The sequence below is a fragment of the Phyllobates terribilis genome, unplaced genomic scaffold (assembly GCF_046119375.1).
Source record: "Phyllobates terribilis strain yellow unplaced genomic scaffold, ASM4611937v1 Scaffold_4__5_contigs__length_816908805, whole genome shotgun sequence".
Lineage (NCBI taxonomy): Eukaryota > Metazoa > Chordata > Amphibia > Anura > Dendrobatidae > Phyllobates > Phyllobates terribilis.
The window spans coordinates 357707863-357721232 of NW_027362764.1; the positions used below are offsets into that span (position 1 = coordinate 357707863).

The 13370-nt window shown below is 45.2% G+C and overlaps 1 protein-coding gene across 11 annotated transcripts in view; it reads right to left on the reverse strand.

Annotated features, from left to right (window-relative positions):
• CTNND2 (catenin delta 2) overlaps positions 1 to 13370 on the reverse strand; it is a 2090389-nt gene that overhangs the window by 1407563 nt on the left and 669456 nt on the right. For all 11 annotated transcript variants that reach the window (XM_073678428.1, XM_073678425.1, XM_073678422.1 and 8 more), the window contains one exon: positions 5128 to 5692. In XM_073678428.1, the coding sequence (XP_073534529.1) occupies positions 5128 to 5692 (565 nt within the window). The remainder of the gene's footprint in view (positions 1 to 5127; positions 5693 to 13370) is intronic.

Below are 13370 nucleotides of genomic sequence, written 5' to 3' on the forward strand. Positions count from 1 at the left end.
CCTGTGCCCTGATTGGCTTGCTGCGATTTGCACACAAAGTTAGGAAAAAAAAAAAAAAGATTACAAGCATGGAGCTGCTCTCAGCTTCTGTGAGCTCTCCCCAGCCCGTCACCTCACCAAACACGTCTTCCCACTCATCATACACCACCAGTATATTAGCCAAAGTGTTAAAAACACTTTAGTTGCAACGCAATAATTTTCCGACACTTTTTCACCGAATGTTACAGATTTTTGACAATTTTAAGAAAAAATGCTTGTGTTTTCGATCACGAATCCGAATGTGCCATATTTGTGCCGAATTTAACATTTGCGATCGTTTTGCGAAAATATTCGCTCATCACTAATTGTGAGCAGTTAAGCAAGTTGTGGATGAAATGATCTCTAAAAGGCCTTAAGTTAAAGATGACACATTTCCTTTGTATTTTAGGCAAAAAACATATTTTTTTCATCTTTTACATTTTAAAAATTACAAAAAGGAAAATGGGCCTTTGCAAAAGTTTGGGCACACTGCATGGTTAACACCTAGGAGCACCCCCCATTGAAAGTATCAACGCTTGTAAATGCTTTTTGTAAACAGACAAGAGTCTTTCAATTTTTGTTTGAGGGATTTCAGCTATTCTTCCTTGGAAAATTGTTCCAGTTCTATGAGATTCCTGGGTCATCTTCCATGCATTGCTATTTTGAGGTCTAGCCACAGATTTTCAATGATGTTCAGATCAGGGATCTGTGAGGGCCATTGTAAAACCTTCAGCTTGCGCCTTTTATGTTAGTGGATTTTGACGTGTGTTTAGGATTATTATCCATTTGTAGAAGCCATCCTCTTTTCAACTTCAGCTTTTTTACAGATGGTGTTATGTTTGTGTGTCACCCAGACCTGGATGCCACAAGTGTAATTAAAGCTGTGTCTGAGAGCAAGGGGGAGGTTCTCTGGTCAGGGGAACATTAGCATGCAATGCCTCCTGTCTCAGGCCAGTAGGGGGAGCTGGCTGCCCCTATAAAAGCTGGTACTGAGAGCAGGGTTAGGGAGAACTGGATTGCCTGTCTCAGCTCTGAGACGTGTCCCAGAGTGGAGCAGGGACAGAAAGTTGCATTGTAACCTAAGAGGAAGTGTGGCAGGAGGAGAGCCACAAGCCAGAGACAAGAGGCGAAGAGAGCCTGTCTTGGCAGATAAAGACTTACTTTTCCAGACTTGGTGTCTGAGGCTGGAAGGATTCTACATCCCCCAGCAGAGAACCAGTCCGCAAGGGACTATACATTCCTTGGCCTAAGAAGCCTGGAGGCCCTGCCACAACCGAAGGGACCAGTAAAGCCGTTCAAGGCTGGGAGCAAAAAGGAACCCACGTCGCAGGCCATACAGGCGAGAAAGCACGGAAAGCTCGGACACGTGGGCTGTTATCCTATCAGGAGGAGATAGTCAGAAGGAGCGCAGAAAGCACGGTAGGCCTACACCCTCACCCTGACCAGGGCCAATTTCCCCGTTGCTCTCAGACATCCAGGTCCCCTCCTAGCTGGGACTGTTTATGGGTCAATTTACCTGTTTCAGTAAAGACCCTGGACTGCAACCTGTTGTCTGTGTGCTCCTTGCTCCTCCAGCACTATCATCACTGGGACTCTCACTATCATCACTCCCACCATCCACTATACTGCCCTGGGGCCGCACTCTTCCCGTGGGGAGTCACACTACCCTAGCTGCACACCTCATCAGCCCCAGCGGTCTGCAAGCAGCGGCGGTTCCTAATAACCGCAATCCACGGGTGGCGTAGTCGGACATAATCAATATAACGGACTACCATTGGCCTGACCACCCTGAGCCACGGAACCGGGTTGCCACTACTACTCCCATCGCTCCCTATTGCCCGGATCCGAGTGCCCCACGGCCCAGGGGGCGAATCATTTGCATCAAGAATTTGTTGAAATTTCAGTGGATCCATTCTTTCCTCTACCCATAAAATGTTTTCCGTGCCATTGGCTGCAACACAACCCCAAAGCATGATTCATTCACCCCATGCTTAATGGTTGGCAAGATCTTCTTTCATGAAATTCTGTGCCCTTTTTTCCCCACACATACTTTTGATCATTGTGGTCAAAGAGTTCTATTTTAACTTCATCAGTCCACAGGACTTGTTTCCAAAATGCATAGGGCTTGTTTAGATGTTCTTTTACATACTTCTGATGCTGAATTTTATGGTGAGGAAGCAGGAGAGGTTTTCTTCTGATGACTCTTCCATGAAAGCCATATTTGTGCAGGTGACTCTGAACAGTACAACAATGTACCACAACTCCAGAGTCTGCTATATCTTTCACAATGTCTTTTGCAGTCAAGAGGGGGTTCTGATTTGTCTCTCTAGACATCCTACGAGCAGCTCTCACTGAAATTTTTCTTTGTCTTCCAGACCTTAATCTTGACCTTCACTGTTCCTGTTAACTGCCATTTCTTAATTACATTTCAAACTGAGAAAAGGGCAACTTGAAAACACTTTGCTTTCTTCTTATAGCCTTCTCCTCTGTTACAGGTCTGGGTGTGGAATCTCTGTGCTGCGGTGCAAGGAGGCACCAGAGGGGCGTAACTAAGTGCATACTCGGACCGACCCAGGTCACACGGCGGCTCAGTCGACTCCTTGAATCAGGGAGGGACCGGGCAGGTGGACCAGGTGACACTCTGGAACCGACCTTGTTTGAGAGCAGGTGACTCCCACGGGTCAGATGACAGGAGCTGACCGGTACAGCGGATGAGCACGGCAGGAAGGTTGACAGGTGGTCGGGGTACATAAGCAAGCTGGTACGGAATATAGCCAGACAGGTGCTCCAGGTAGGCAAGCACGCGGGCATGGCAGGTAACTGGCAGAGACAGGTGCTTCGGGTAGGCAAGCAGGCGGACACGGCAGATAACCGGCAAGTGCTCCAGGAAGACAGGCTGGCAAGCACGAAAGGTTACAGGCAGGTGCTCCAGGTAGGCTGGCTGGCGGACACAACAGGTAACAGACAGGTGCGCTGGGTAAGCAGGCTGGCGGGCACGGCAGGTAACTGGCTGATGCTCCAGGTAAGCAGGCTGGTGGGCATGATTGTAGACAGACTGGAGGACAGACAGGCAGCGGGACCTGAGGGCTGGAGCAAGTGTTAGCACATGGAACAACCACCTTGCACAGGCACCTCCATTTTGGAGGAGGTGCCTTATATATGAGAAGTCCTCCGGCCATTGGAAGGGGACTCTATAGAACGGCGCGCGCGGCCCCTTCAAGAGGGAGGGAGCGCGGGCGTGCCCTAAGCACAGTGCCCGGGAAGCTGTGCGCGGTGCATGCCACAGCAGCAGGGGAGCAGGAAGATGCCGGACCAGGACCGCGGCGGTGAGGGGAACGGTGTCTCTGCCCGGCAGAAGGCAGAGACGCCAATGCTACATCCTCCTTAGTGGGCCTCCACCACTTTCAAAGTGCTGGGCAGCTGATTAGAAGAATCTATGGCTGCTGTTTTTTTTTGGCACAAGATTAGAGGAGGCTGGGTTTTTATAAAGCTGGGAAATTTGCATCACCTGGCCTTTCCTAACGATGTTAGTGAACAAGTCATAACCCTAACTGGCTAATTAAGGTCTGAAATCTTAGTCAAAGTAATCTGAGCACACAAACCTCCAAGGCCCAAACTTTTGTATTGGCCCATTTTCCATTTTCGAGATCATTTCTTCTTCAATTTTTTTAACTGTTCACAATAACCGTAATTTTGACCAGGGGTGCCCAAACTTTTACATGCCAACATATTCATTTAGAGAAAACAAATATTAATGAAATAAAAATGAATGAATAATAAAACATGATTTCACAGCGTAGGTTTAAGACATCAGGACACCTGGTGCCTAGGTTGAAAATCCAAAATGCAACTCTTGTTAATAATCATCACCTCTTATCACCTTGGCGTATGTGTCTGTTGACCATTTCAATACCGACGGCCTGAAATGAAGATACTTTTCGCTGATAGTAAATTAAATTTCTAGCTACAGAAGAAATGTGTCAGTTAGTATTATTGACATTGGAAATCTAGTTAAGGTGTTCCGTTATACAAATTTTTACTCTAAGGCTAGTACATCCAATGTACATTGTATGACAAGAGGTACATCTAATAGCATATGTGACATTTTTTCTGTAGTTAGACAATTAATTTCCTATCATCAGCTAAAAGTATCTTAATTTTAGGCCTTCGGGATTGAAAGGGTCAACAGACCAATACGCGGAGCTGTTATGAGGAGACTATTATTAACAAGATAGGCATTTTGGATGTTCAACCTAGGCAACAAATGTCCTGATGGCTTAAATCATGTTTCTATATTAATTTCCTTTTATTTCATTAGTATTTGTTTTTTTCTGAATTTTGTATATTTATTTAGGGTACTTCATATTTTGCTTTCTTTTATTTTAGGGTGCTTTTCTTTTTTTCTTTGGTCGTTACGATTTCTTGCAAAGCATTTAATTAATATCATTTGAGTTCAATCCCCATTTGGATTCGTCCATCGGAATATTTAGGATTGATGGGTAAATTTCTCAGCAGACTTTGAGAAAGAATGCAGGATTGCGTTCGAAACACGTTGCTTTTTCTCCCAACTGTTTGACTGTTTACTGTTCCAGGAATGGAATTTTTAATAATTAAAGATTGGACATTTTACCAGAAGCTGGAACACCCTCTTTGCTTTTTTGCAGTAAAAATTATGTTTTATTGTATATCCATATTAACTTTTCCTTACTATCCTCTATCTTATATTATAGATTTACTATTTGTTAGTGCTGTACACTTAGTGATTTTTTATGATCTAAATCTAATTAGTGGGTCTCAACATTCCAAATACATTTCTCTCATCAATAAATAAACAAATGCAAAAAGTTTAATAATATATTGGTATAGTATACTTATTTAAAGTATATTAACTATATGCATTAATTATGAAAAATCAACTTTTTTTCAAATTTAGCTTTTTTTGTAATTTAAGTTACATAATTATAAATTACATATGCAATAAGCGATACAAAGAGAAATTGACACAAATTAAATTTATATTATTTGGAATGGTATTCATTTGCTCAGTCCTGAATGAGTTACATAATGCACTTATGCCGTGTATATATAAATAAAATAAAGATTAATTACCTGCTAAATTGCCAGGTCTCTGCAATGTGGCTGTGGCATATAGTTCTTGTGAAGGCTTAGTGTACTGATCAGAGGAATGAACTACTCGTTTTGTAGGTGACAGAGTGGCATACGAACCAATTGCTGAACTCAGCTGATGTAAAGGTGAAGAAGATATATTAGACTGGATGGTTGGTGGAGAAGTCACTCGTGCAGATGAAAGAGACGGACCTGCTGATGATACAACAATGTTGATAGGTGAACTGGTACTGTAGGATTTGGCAAGGCGGCTAGGAGATTGTTTTGGAGAAGAAATTCTCTGTGTGGTATTATAACCAGTACTCTCTGATGCAGAGCCCACCCGCTGGAGTTTAGTTGGAGAGCCTACTTGCGCAATTGATAAAGGAGAGCTAACTCTCTGTGATGGCAATGTTGAACTGGAATAAAAAATTGCTGAAGAATGTGGAGAGTCAGGTAAATGAAATGCACTCGCATGGCTTGGCACAAAGGATTCTCTTGAGTGGGAGGCAGCATGTGATTTTGGCTCCTCAACGCTAGAAGAATGAGATACTCTGTTGCTTGTGCTCTGTAAAAGAAAAAAAATGGAATATAGTATTTTAACATGCAAACACACAGTATACACATTTTAGTAATGGAGTAAACTGTTTCACATATGAAATTTGAATACGGTTTCTCTGTTCAGTTTTAGGGAACAGAAGTTATTTGGACAAAGAATGGCAAGCAGAACTAATTGTACCATTAAATAACACACAAACTGAAAATCAGACAGACTCCAAAATGATCAATGAGTTCATTCTGCTTCAGTTTTTCAAACTAATGCAGCTTCATCTTATTCAGTGTTTCCCAAACTCCAGTTCTCACGGCCCCCAACAGGTCATATTTTCAGGATTTCTATATTATTGCACAAGTGAATTTCAGATGCCTTCATGATACTTTTACCACCTGTGTAGTACTAAGAAAATCCTGAGAACATGACCTATTAGGGTATGTGCCCACGTAGTGTTTTTCAAGCGGATATGCTGCGGATTTTCCACAGCGTAAACGCTTATGAAACGCTATGTTATCCGCCCCCATGGTCCCCAATGTGATCACGCAAGTTCAATGGCCATGCTGCGGATTTTTCCGCAGCGTTTTTGCTGCGGGGAAAAATCCGCAGCATGTTCATTAATTTTGCGTTTTCGCAAGCGGAATTGCCTTTGCAGTGCCATAAAAAATGCAAGGCAATTCCGCTTGTGGAAATCGCGCGATAAACGCACGATAAACGCGTGCGGAATTCCGCATGAGTTTATCCGGGAGAAGACATGCAGAAATGAAGCAGAAAATTTCTGCTTCATTTCCGCAGCGTGGGCACATAGCCTGACGGACAGGATTGTGAGGACTGGAGTTAGGAAAACACTGATCTAGTTCATCAAATGAAATTACATAGCTTTCCTCATTCTGGCAATCCACCTATTTTTATCCTTAGCATCATGAAAAGCATTAGATATTCTTGTTAAATCCAGGTAGATGAGAGTCTACAGTATGCTGCAACCCCTTCATTGTTTCGAGAAGCATAGCTTGACCACTATAGCATAGGAGAATTGACCATAGGAGAATAGGTAGATCCTCTGGGGGACATCTGTGCTGGAAGGGACATAATAGTAGCATCTGAGCAAGAGATGGCACAATACACTGGATAGAATATTTAAAGACAAAGGTAGCATCTCATCATTCAAGCAGCAAACTATCCAGGTTATTATTTTATAGAAGCATAGGGAAATTAGTGAATTAGGGTAATGTAATTTTTGCATGTAGCTGAACATTGGATCCACAAAGTCAATGTCACAAGTGGGCCATTGGCACCCCAGTCTGACACTGCCAAGGAATGACTGGAACTGAAAAAAATAAAGCTGAAAAATAGGCTCAGTAGTATTTAAAACACCTTTTCAATTCCAATCATCAAAATTATATAACATTAGCTGATATGCTCACACGTGCGGAGTCATATAGCTGATGATACCCAGAGAACAGCATAAGCAGGTCATATTCTGAATAATAGGATACCCTTGCTGGCCAACCTATTTGTGCCTTGGCAACTGCAACGCCCACATAGTCTATCTCTTTATGTTGGATGAGGCATAAAATTAGAATTGGAGAGACCATTTTACCATTTAACTGCAGGGTGTGTGAAGCAGGCTCAGGAGCGGAGGCTACTTTACATGCAGCAGTTGCCAAATGTGTTACCTAGCCTATATATGTTTCTCTGCCGTCACATAGTGTGCTGGAGAAAAGCTTTTGGTTTCAAATCACTGAAGCTAATAGCCTCTGTGAAACATATGTCCCCTCCAGTTCTTTGCCAGTGACTTTGTCACATATCCCCACCTCGGCCCAAAGCCGGGGGTATTGGCACCTTCCGTTACCAAACAGGAATGTCTGGACAGGGCATCTGCATTACCGTGTAGCTTCCCTGGTCTGTGCTCCACATGAAAACTAAAGTCCTGAAGGGCTAAAAAACACTTTGTTACCAGGGAATTCTTCCCCTTTCTTTCCCTCATCCAACTCAGGGGTGCATGTGTAGCACCCCGAGGACTCGGCTGCTACAGGGGTATTGCACCTCGAACCAGAGGTGTGGTATTCCACTCCCGGGTAAGGATGGAGTGTGGAACTGGGCTCAGTTAGCTGCATGCACTACACTCACCCCATTTCCGGGGGACAGACCAACGGTACTACCACCAGATAGATGTGCAGGTACGACAGCTTCTGTCCCTGGCTGGAGTGGGGAGGGGGGAGGAACATCCCAGTGGTGTAGGAGCAGAGAGGGGAGGGACTCTGGGCATAGGTAGGAGCCCATTGGGTGCTAGTCACCTGGGCTCGGGTGTCAGAAGGGAGTATATAAGGGGGGCACCATCTTGAATCAGTGGTCAGTTCAGAGAGGAGCTCAGCCAGAGAGGGCTGACAGGGAGCTGTGGCTCAGTCTGGGCCCAGCTCCAGAGCCAGGCCTGGAGAGGAGGCCTGAGAGAGAAAGAAGAAGAAGGAGAAACAGGAACACCAAGAAAGGCCCAGAGACGCAAGAAGAGAGGGAACCCTGAGATCCCACGAGTTAACGGGTGAAGGGTTGGCAGAACAGGGTACCGGATCCCAAACTGGTGGAGGCCAATTATCCTTAGCCAGGAACCGGAGGTCGTGGTCAAGTTTTGGCGCGACCCCTCGCCACATCCACCAGGAAGGCAAACCACGTATAGGGTCAGGGAAGCCGGGAAAGGTTTCACCACCAGAAGGCCCGAGGGAGCCGGACAAAGGTGGATCCCTGGTGGGGACGGCCAGTAGGAAGGAGGAGAGGGGAGCTCAGGACCACGCTCTGGAACTGCCTGGGAGTTGGCCGAGTCCCGCACCTGGTGGACGCAGCACGGCTCGGGTGGTCACTCTTGGCCGAAGTGATCTGAACACCAACTGTGAGTAAAGCTTTAAACCTGCACCACAAGTCTCTGCGATTCCTTGTCACACCACCACTACCACTATCATCATTTCCTGCTTCTCCGGCTGCCCTGAGGATATACCCCTCCCGTTGGGGGTTATACCATCCACGCTGCACAACCATACCACCGGCCTCAGCGGTCTGCCCTGCAGCGGCGGTTTCATAACCTCATTCAACGGGTGGCGTAGTCGGACACTAATACCATCATACCAATAACTGCCACTTGGTTTGACCACCCTGGGCACGGACCGGGTCCCCGCCACTCGGAGACTACAACCCCCATCGGATCCGGCTCCGGGTATTCCCCCGCGCACACGCGCGCCGCACTACAACATGGCCCAGGGGGCGAGTCACATGTTCTGACATTAGCCTGAATTTCCAGCCCAATAGGTAGTACCTCAGGGTGTCAATTGCCCACTTGATGGCCATGCACTCCATTTCCACGATGGCATAGTTTTTCTCACAGTTAGAGAGTTTTCTACTCAAATACAGGATGAGATGTTCCTCCCCATTAACTTCTTGGGACATCACAGCTCCCAACCCGACCTCTGAGGTATCTGTCTGGACAACAATTTTTTTACTGAAGTCCCGTGCTATCAAGAATGGATGCTTACTATAGGGATTGTAATTACTCAGGTGCGATGAGAGGCAAACAGAGGGCATGTTCCTTTAAATGTCCATAGCGGTTTATTGGCTTCATAAAATGTCAAGAAGCAAAATTCAAACAAACAGCCTTTAGTACAGGCAAAAACAAAGAAAACAGTCCTTTTAGATTAGTCTCTGGTTAGCCAATGATGTGGTCACACAGGCTTGTAGGCATCCAGTACACGGCCTGTAAGAGAATGAGAAGTCCTAATATTCTGAACAGCCATGTTAAACCTAGCAGCCATCTTGTTAAGAAGTTTGAGAATTCAGTTTTGCAGCTAATGAGATGCATGCCCTACATATGTCCTAATCACAATGGAGCCAAAAAATGATGTCAGTGGCATTAGCAGGTATGGTTAATATACACAAAGGTTAATAGCAGCAGCTGCAGGTCAATGTGAGAGTAAATAAGTGGTGTTATAGGGTAATAAATAATGTTATTGTAATTGTGGTATAGAAATTAGGACAATATAGTTGTCAATATGTCATTTCTTAAGTAAGAACATGGGGATTTATGGATTTAATGGAGTTTGGTAAAAATACTCATGAATATTGTCATGTTGCATTATCACATTGTTGTTCTAAAATGCACGTCTTCCCTGCAGTATGATGTTATCTTGTATACGCCTTTTGCCGCAATATGTAGTTCCTTTGTTTAAGCTATGCATAAAAAGGCTCTAATACTGTTGTTCGGGGCCATTCTATCGCCATTCTCTCACCAGTCTACAGGCAGTCCATCGCCAAGGCCACACCATTGCCAGACCAAAGCCACACCATGGCCAGACCATCGCCAGATATCTCAATGCAGTTTTGCTAATCTAGACACCTGCGAGTGTCAAGTGTATTTTCCCTGCCTGCATTCTGAACTGTACTGCCGCGTATCTCTGAATAAACTTCATTCTCTGCTTTGAAGAATTATCTACACTGTTTTCCAGGCTCTTTCATCTCTAAGTAAGGACTTTCTTACACGGCCCAGTCTGGAGACAACCACACACAGGAGGCCTTCTCTCTCCAGACACACAGACCATGTGCCAAACAGCTGCCTCCATTATATTGGCGGCTAACCACACACAGAGGTGAGGTATTTGGGTAGCTGGACCAGCCCAATCTCTCCTAGCTACCTGTAACCCGGCTCCCATATGCACCAAACTATCCACTGAGTGCTTATGAGCACTAGAGAAACACTCCGGGCTACATCATAGAGACCAACCATATCTGTGACACATACCCCCCCATTGACTACGCGACCATTAGCCACCTTACGTACCTCCCCCCTCTGCCTAAAGCCATGGGGCTTGGCACCTTCTACCACTAGACAGGGTATTCTCGAGAGGACATCAGCATTACCATGTAGCTTCCCTACTCTATGTTCTACATGGAAGTTGAAATCCTGTAGGAATAAAAACCAGAGGGTGACCCTGGCATTTTTCCCCTTTGTTTCCCTCATTCATCTGAGTGGTACATGGTCGGATACTAATCTAAATTTTCTAACTAATAAATAGTACCGTAACGTGTCCAACACCCACTTTATGGCCAAGCACTCCTTCTCTATGACAGATTAATTATTCTCACATATGGACAGCTTCCTACTCAGGCAGAGGAATATGGTGCTCCTCCCCGTGTATCTCCTGGGAAAGGACTGCTCCTAAATTGACATCTGAGGCATCTGTCTAGAGTACAAATTCTTTCTTTAAGTCAAGGGCAACCAGAACCGATTGCCTACACAGAGCCACTTTCATCTCTTAAAATGCAGTCTCCACCTCTACAGTCCACTTGGCCATGGCTGATTTTGTTCCTTTAAGGAAGTCAGTCAGGGGTGTGGCCATCATGGCGAAGTTTGGGATGAACCTCTTGTAGTATCGTACCCAGTAGATTGTGTGGCAGCACCAGCCGTGTAAGGAAGGAGCCCCGACACGAGTTTCCGTACTTCCTCAGCCCCCGTATTGTATTTGTTTAGAACTGGAAGTCTACAATAATGTGGGTTGTACACTATTAATAACGTTACATCATTTTACTATGTGAGACTTGTGACATTCTGCTCTTTTCCAAAATAACTAAATATTGTGAAGTTTTGTCACATTTATAGTTTAACCCATAGATTGTGATGGCCTACAATAGCACCATCTGTGCCGTATCTCCCCTAATTGCCTTGTCTGTCCTATGTAACTCTGTATGTATTATGATCTGGATCCTGTGTTGTTCTTTACATTATCAAGTATTAAACATTTTGTAATTTGCATATTAACAAATGGTCTTCTTCTATATTTATTTTGGGTACGTTGAACACTCCATGTTCTTCTGAGGTTATTGAGTTAATTGAGTGGTGTACCCTTTATTACATATGAGATGCACAAATTCCCCTACTAATTTAGTTTTTGTTGCCATATTTTTTCTGGTTTATTGAAAACCCCGCCTTCCTTAGAGCATCAAACACCACCTGGACCTTTTCCAGATGACTCTCCCAGTCCGGGCTGAAGATAATATCATCCAGGTATGCTGTGGCGTATTGCTTATGGGGTGCAAGAGTTCAATCAATAGCTCTCTGGAAGGTTGCATGAGCACCCTTCAGTCCAAACGGCATCTGGATATACTGGAAGCATCCATCAGGCATAGAAAATGCAGTGTTCTCCTTGGCTCCCTGTGCCATGTGGATCTGCCAATATCCCTTCATAAAATCCAAGGTGGTTATGTACCTTGCTGGCCAAAGTCTGTAGATCAGCTCATCGACGCGTGGCGTGGGATATGCGCCGAACTTGAGACCTCATTCAACTTCCGATAGTTGTTGCAGAACCTCCATTTACCATTGGGCGTTGGGACCAGGACAATCGGGCTCGACCAACCACTCTTGGATTCCTCAATGACCCCAAGTTTCAACATACAGGCCACCTCTTTGGAGATCAGCTCTCGTTGGGCCTCTGGTATCCGATAGGGCTTCAAATTCACCCACACCCGGGGCTCCGTCAGAACCTCATGTTCTATGACCCTTGTGCAACCTGGCAATTTCAAGAACAGATCCCTGTTCCTCTGCAGCAACTCCCGACACTGCTGTTTCTGGACCTTCATTAGAATTTCTGCTATTGTGACTCCAATAACGTCACCTTCTGGCTTGCCCAGCAACCATGGAGCTTCCACAACCTCTATGTCTTGCCACAGCTTGATGAGGTTGACGTGGTATATCTGGTACGCTTACGTCATCCTGGTTGATGAACCTTGTAGTTTACTTCACCAATTTTTTTCCACCTCATACGGCCCTTGCCATTTGGCCAAGAACTTACTCTCCACAGTAGGAATTAGCACAAGGACTTGGTCTCCTGGATTGAACGGCCTCACTCTCCCTGACCAGTTGTAGACCCTGGCCTGAGCTTCTTGTGCCTGGAGGAGAGGTTCTTTGACAATGGACATCACATTTGCAATCCACTCCTGCATCAGAGTGACGTGCTCAATGATGCTGCTGTTGGGCGTGATCTCGGCTTCTCAGGTTTCCTTTGCGACATCCAGGAGACCCCACGGATGTCGACCATGCAGGAGTTCGAATGGTGAGAACCCCGTAGAGGCCTGTGAAAACCTCTCGGATGGAGAACAACAGATACGATAGGAGACCGTCCCAGTCTATGGCCTTCCTCAGCATACTCTTCAGAGTCTCGTTAAACCTTTTCACAAGGCCATCTGTCTGAAGATGGTATACTGAAGTCCACAGTTGGGAGATTTGCAGGGCCTTGCTTAACTCCCTCATCACCTTACTCACAAAAGGTGTTTCCTGGTCAGTCAGGATCTCCTTTGGTAAACCTGTCTGGGAGAAAACGTAGACCAATTCACGGGAATTGATTCAGGATAGTGTGTTGCATAGTCCAGGATGACCAAGATATATTGAAGTCCATGAACAGATTTAACCAGTGGACCGACCATGTCCATGGCAATTCTCTCGAACGGCACTTCAATAATAGGCAAGGGTACAAGGGGACTTCGAAAGTGAGAGGTGGGGGTAGTTAACCGACACGTAGGGCATGACCTGCAATATTTTAATATTTCCCGGTGACACCCGGGCCAATAGAACCTCTGCATAATCCGTTCCTGCGTTTTTTCCACCCCTAGATATCCCTCCAAGATCTGAGAATGGGCCATGTCCAACATTTTCCGTCTATAG